This window comes from Atta colombica, unplaced genomic scaffold, assembly GCF_001594045.1.
Source record: "Atta colombica isolate Treedump-2 unplaced genomic scaffold, Acol1.0 scaffold116, whole genome shotgun sequence".
In the NCBI taxonomy this organism is placed as follows: Eukaryota; Metazoa; Arthropoda; class Insecta; order Hymenoptera; family Formicidae; genus Atta; species Atta colombica.
The window spans coordinates 5,366-11,685 of NW_017259202.1; the positions used below are offsets into that span (position 1 = coordinate 5,366).

General features: G+C 33.7%; 1 protein-coding gene across 1 annotated transcript in view; it reads right to left on the minus strand.

Annotated features, from left to right (window-relative positions):
- Positions 1 to 993: 993 nt before the first annotated feature.
- The window catches only part of LOC108694116 (transmembrane protein 151B-like), a gene marked incomplete at its 3' end in the record, with an annotated part of 13,649 nt that continues 8,322 nt past the window's right edge, over positions 994 to 6,320 (minus strand). The window contains exons 4-7 of the mRNA XM_018203406.1: positions 6,121 to 6,204; positions 5,639 to 5,866; positions 2,174 to 2,377; positions 994 to 1,185 (exon numbers count right to left, since the gene is read on the minus strand). Coding sequence (XP_018058895.1) covers positions 994 to 1,185; positions 2,174 to 2,377; positions 5,639 to 5,866; positions 6,121 to 6,204 — 708 coding nt within the window. The remainder of the gene's footprint in view (positions 1,186 to 2,173; positions 2,378 to 5,638; positions 5,867 to 6,120; positions 6,205 to 6,320) is intronic.

Consider the following 6,320-nt stretch of genomic DNA (forward strand, 5'->3'; position numbering starts at 1 on the left):
GAATGCTCTATTCTTCAGGCAGTTTTAAAAAAGACAATGTCTTCCTATTACCAAAACATAATGTCAAAGAATAATAGTTGTATTCAGCAGAAAAAACAGCTTACAGTCGAACCTCTGTAGAACTTGTCGGGGATCGACCGTAAAAGTAAACAAATGCGCATGCGCAATGGGAGATTAAGACATGATTTTTACGGAGATTAAAAAAAAGGAAGGTTACTTTACGGAGGTTCGACTGTATTTGCAACTATTATAAAATTTTTAAATATGATTAATTTATACGTTTAGATCTAGTGAGGAACTAAGGGCAAAACCAATCATATTAAAAAATTTTACAACAGTTGCAAAGCTGCTTTTTCTGCTGAACGCAGCCAGTGTCTATTTTTTTATTATTATGTATGATTGTGGTACGTAAGCATATATAAAAAGTTTTGCAACTCGAATGGTGCTACCGAAAACCATCAATACTAATTCTAGAAATCTGATTTTGATTACATTTTTTGAAAGTCTAGTTCGGTCTTTTGATCTTTATTCTTCATGTATTATACAATATATAAGTAGCTAACAAATTCAGCTTGAGCAGCAACATTAGCTGCATTAGCTGTCCCTATCTTAAAAACACATTTTAGCTATCACAGCTCCACAGTGATAGGAGTTATATTAGTTCCTAGCGCTAATCCTACTTTTCTGTATATGAACATCAAATTGCTCATCAATTTAATTTGTGATATTACTACTGTAATTCAGTTGGGTTTCCGTTTCACTGAAAATTAAATTTGGCGTACAACTTAAATGATTATATAGATAGTACATAAAATCACATCGAATGATTTAATAAAATCCAGCTTGACAATAAAAGTATTTTTTCTTTCTCTAAAAGAAATTATTATGTGTGAATGAATAATTTAATAATTTAATTTAATAATGATAAACTCTCAAATGAAACAATTAAATTGAAAATTCCTCCCGCTTAACTTTATTCAAAACTGTTTTTACCTGATAATCGGCGTATTGTGTTTTGTATTCGATGATTACTCGTAACGGCCAGCTAAGCAGCAGAGCGCTCAGACTCCAATAAATATAGTGATTTGTAAACCATGGATTACCGAGAACAGCAACCAGCATCGTATTAACATTGTATCCAAGATCAAGACCTTCTCTCATCTCCATATAATCATCACTAACTTCCTGAAAGTGTAAGTCTTGTTAATTATTTACAATCTTGTATGAAGTAATTACGAATAAAATGTCTCTGTCTCTCATTTTTTCTTTCTCTTCCTCCCCTCCCACCAATAAAGCTATTAAAATAAACACAACAAAGTACGCAAATGATACAGTAGGTCTGTTTTTTATTGCTACACTTTCTGAATTGGTACACACAGTGCAATAAGTTGAAATGAAACAAATATACGGAATAGATGCATCCAGAAGCTCACTGAGCGCTGAGTGAGCTCTTGTATATACTTGTTTGGTCTATATTTTAGATGGATTCTAATGGAATATGTCAATGGCTATGCTCAGCAAATTCAACAGTTGAGTGAGCACTATTAGGTCTGTCGTGTTGCTTACACTTTTTGCACTCGTCATCTTCATTTTCTCTCTTTTCTTATTTTATCATATTTATCTTATTTTAAGTTCAAAAATTGTTGGAGATTTTAAATAACGCGAACAGATCTATCGATGTATTCTTCCAGAGCTAAAATGTTGATTAGATAATTTGAAAAAATACCTAAAGTCACTAGATTTCTAATAAAATACCGCAATGAGCTTTCGAGCTTTTGATTACGTCAAAATGGCGGAACTGCATCATATGCACTATTCACACGCTGTTTTGCACTTATGTATATGTACTGTTTGCGCATTTTATGGTTAGCTTGTTCATTTGTGCTTGCTTGTTCGAAACTTGAAAACTGATATGCTTATTAGCCTCAAAATTATTATATATGAATATACATTTCGTATACTTTTCTGTACTAATATTTTACAACGAAAAAATCTATGTTAAACTAAAAAATCTATTGTAACCTTTTTGTGATCGGCTGAACATGGCCTAGGCTCACAAAGATAAATAACGCGCTCTGATTGAACGAAAGTATTTAGTGATTTTACAATTAAAAAACATTCAATAATATGACAATTATCATACGCACGCATACACAAACATATATTTTCTTACTTGTTCGGCGAAAAATCTTGATCGTGCCTCTTCGAATTCCGTAGCGGATCTTATATTCGAAAATGCAAAGCCCTTAGTAAGTGTGATCTTCGTAATTGGTATCTTGGCCTCGAGTATCAATTCTTTACTGATGTCTTTCACTCCGCAATAGTCGTAATAGTAGTGAGTGGTAGCCGAGTGTGTGTTCACCCTTTCATAATAGACCTGTAGAGCGAGAGAGTGAGAGATTTGTCAAACGCGTCTTTAACTTTTCTGCTATCACGATATCAATTATGAGCGCGATTCACTAAAAATATTTCGTTAACGAACTTTTCAGAAGAAAAAATTTTATAAATCTTCGTCCAATCTTTGGTCTAATCAAAAAATGTTTCAAAGCGGATGCAGCGTGAAATGGGTTGCCAGTTGTCTCAATTCTGTACATACATATACAATCGGTCACAGAAAGGTTGCAATACTTTTTATTCGGTGAGTTTCGAAATGTAGCTTGCTCACCGAGCGATTAGTTTTTATTTGTGGATCCATTTATAAGAACACCAATCGCTCGATGAGCAAGCTGCATTTCGAAACTCATCGAAAAGAAAGTGACAATCTTTCTGTGACCGGCTGTACAACATGAAAATGAGAAGTCCACGCGATTCCATAACTTTCATCATGATGAAAAGGTGAGCCCTCTCACAGAAATTTATACGGCAAGAAATTTTTTATCAAAAGATGAGATTCGAGAAAGAAAAATTGGGGCCCGTATTCACGTGCTTTTACCTCTGAAATTCAGCTATCAAGAAATGCAGCTAAAAAGAATAGATCGTTGATTTCGAGTCGGTAAATCGAAAACGCTATAAGCTAAATCAGATCAAGGGACGGAGGAGTGAGGGGGGGGAAGACAATCAGATTTCAATATTTCGCCGCAAATGCCTTTTATATTTTCGTAAAATGTGAAATATCTAAAGGACATTCTACAATGCGTTGCAAACCAAACAGAAGCATAAATAATATCATTAACGCTTCTAACTAATTGTCGTGACAAACGTTTCAACTGGCAACGAGTGTTTGCAACGCATCCCTCTGACTTAGCTATACTAATGGAAGGAGAAGAAGAACAGGAAATATCTGTGATCGATTCTGGGGATCGATTGTGGATTTTAAAAGGAGGTGAAAATTACAAAAGTGAGCAAAGATTACTAGGTATTGACCAATTAAATTATGAATACTCTAGTGAATTTGCTCACTTTTTTTGTCACTTCATTTGAAGATACACAAATCGACTTCCTGTAAGTAAAATGTAGTGAAAATGCGAAAAATAAGCAGTCCGCACGATTCCGTAACTTTCATCATGAACGGAAACGTGAGTCATCTCACAGGAATTCGTTCGGCAAGAAATTTTTTATCGAAAAGTGAGATCCAAGAAAGAAAGACTGAAAAATAGAGCGACAGAGGAATTACAGCCGACTGAACCGACTGAATTGACAGTTTGAAGGTTAAGACTTAAAACTCTCTCTAAACTCTCTTTTTAAAACAAAAGAGAGACAGAGAGAGAGTTTTAAGCTTTGCTTAAAGCCAAAGTAAGTCGTTGGTGCAATCGAGCCTAAATATATTATAATTTTGCACAGTCCAAAAACAAAAATAAAATCAAATGGCAATATACATAGTAGCAATTTTGTTACTGAATGAAGAGGCCTTTGAACTACATATGAGAATTACACGAAGGCTGATATTCATAATCGGATCTTATATTCAAGATCGAAGTATAGTCTTAAGATGTCATGAAATAATAAGAGAATCGTATTAACATCTTAAGACATTACTTAAGATCTTAAAATAAGAATAGATTGAATATCGCTCGAAGAATGCTTAGAGATATTAATTTTCAACAGGATTGACTTTGTAAATAATAGCAGAAAATTATTTAGGCCCAGTTCCATAATTCACGGTTTATTTTTAATCACTTTTAATCGAAGTTCGACTTATTCCTCGTCTGTTTTCAATTATAAAATTCGAAAAAAATTAGGAATAAATTGAACTTTATGGCTATAGTCCGATTCATGCTGACAACGCTCATGAGCATCGTTTATTTTCGGTTAACATTTGATGAACAACAAAAATGAAATGATTTTTTTAAGCATTGTGAGTGTGAATCGGACCATGGCCTATGTTTCACTTCATATTTTCACGGTTTTTCCTACATCGGCAAATTTAGTGATTTCGTATTTTCACTTCATCGTTATAGAATCACGCGGATAAACTCACGTGAGATGAAAGTGCAAAAAGTGAGTGATCTCACTCGAATTACAGAATCGACCCTCTTGGTCGATTATCATCATCGAATGTTTTCACTTCTCGCACTTTCATTTCACGTGAAAAAATACACGCGATTGGCTATAAGCATAGTGAAAATACGATATCTCTATGCTCACGAGAGTGAGGAAATCACGAATGTGAGTGCGAAATGCAAGTGACATAATCAAAGTAATACATAACTTTTGTGTGACACACGTAAAACACACACACACACACACGCACACACACACACACACGCACGCACACACACACACGTATAATTTATAACAAAATGTGATTTATTTCAATTAGGATATTTATGAACCATATATTATTCAAATAACTAACAAAATAAAATTACTTATTACAAGCGGATCTTTGTGTCCAATAATATTTTTGAATTTTATACTTTTACAATTTCATAATTTTTATTTGAACTGGAAATTTTAAAATTTATGCAAAAATTATTAGACATGAAGATTTGCTTTAACCAGGGCCATTTTATCATCTTAGTTATTTAAATAATTTACATATTTATATATTTAATATATTTATATACTAACCTATATAATTTTCTAAATGTATTGACTGAGATTTCAAATGGATCTTGAATATCCGTAATTAAAATCCTTATTAAAATCAAATATCTTTTGCAAATTTTATTGTTTTCGTTGTTATTTTCCTCCATACAAAGCATAAAAATAATGTCCATAAAAATAATGCTGGAAATAATAATCTATGCCTTTAAGTAAAACGAATTTTAGCAAATTTCAATTAATTTCGATCAATCTTGACATACTTTGACACCATTTGATACAATTCGACATAGAATTTCTTGTTAAGCAATATCACGTGAAAAATGTCGCGTTTCCACTATGATGAAAACTACCAATAAAGTGGGAGCTCACTTTTATCATTTACTAGGTTTCGAGATACACAATCGACTCCCTGATGGATATCTACGTGAAATCGCACCTCTAAAACAGAAGATCTATCATTCGAATTACGACTGTGATTTCATCAAAGTGATACATAAAGATCGAAAATTTTTAAATTTTATAATAAATAGTTTATAATAAATAGTTCTTTTCTATTTTAATCTTTCAAGCAACTTTTGTGATACTCATGAGCTCGTGCTTGAAAGGATTAAAGAGGAAAGCGTATTCGATAAAAGGTAATGGGGCGCGTCACCTGTGTGGTAGTATAATTATCTCCATTCCTATAACGCGTGATTTGCCGCTTCCTGCGCACGTAGTGATAGGAAACTGCCTTCCACCATATTCGCGGCTGTGCCATCTTTAGCTGTGCCAATTTGGACAACACGCTGTCCTGGCTCTCCGTGTGTAATAGATCGATCCTGATTGGCGAATGGTAGCACTCCACCAGATAAACCAGATACAGCATCCCCATAAATGCTACCTGTACGACAAAGAAAGGGAAAGAGGCCAAGATTATAATGAAAGAGCCAAGGGAGTAGCGCGACGAGTAGCATTTAAGAGTGTAAGCATTTAAGCGTGTGGAGCAGTGGAAAGATCGAGCGAAAAGAGTCGATATTACTCCTCATCGAGTTTTTTTTTTTTTTTTTAAAGAGGAACGATACACAGGGTTGATTCGTAACGAAAAGAAAAAATAGGAGATTCGCTCCTTTTCATATTTGCCTTCGATAAACATACCGGAATATATATATAGCCGTCATCACAGGGCGATGATACGTGTTTCGTACTTCTAATAGGGAATTTGGTGTAGTTGACCATAATCTGAGAAATAAGAGAAAAAATGTTTGCTTACAGGATTACAACAGAAAATTTGCCTATATATATATATATATATATATATATATATATATATATATGTGTGTGTGTGTGTGTGTGGT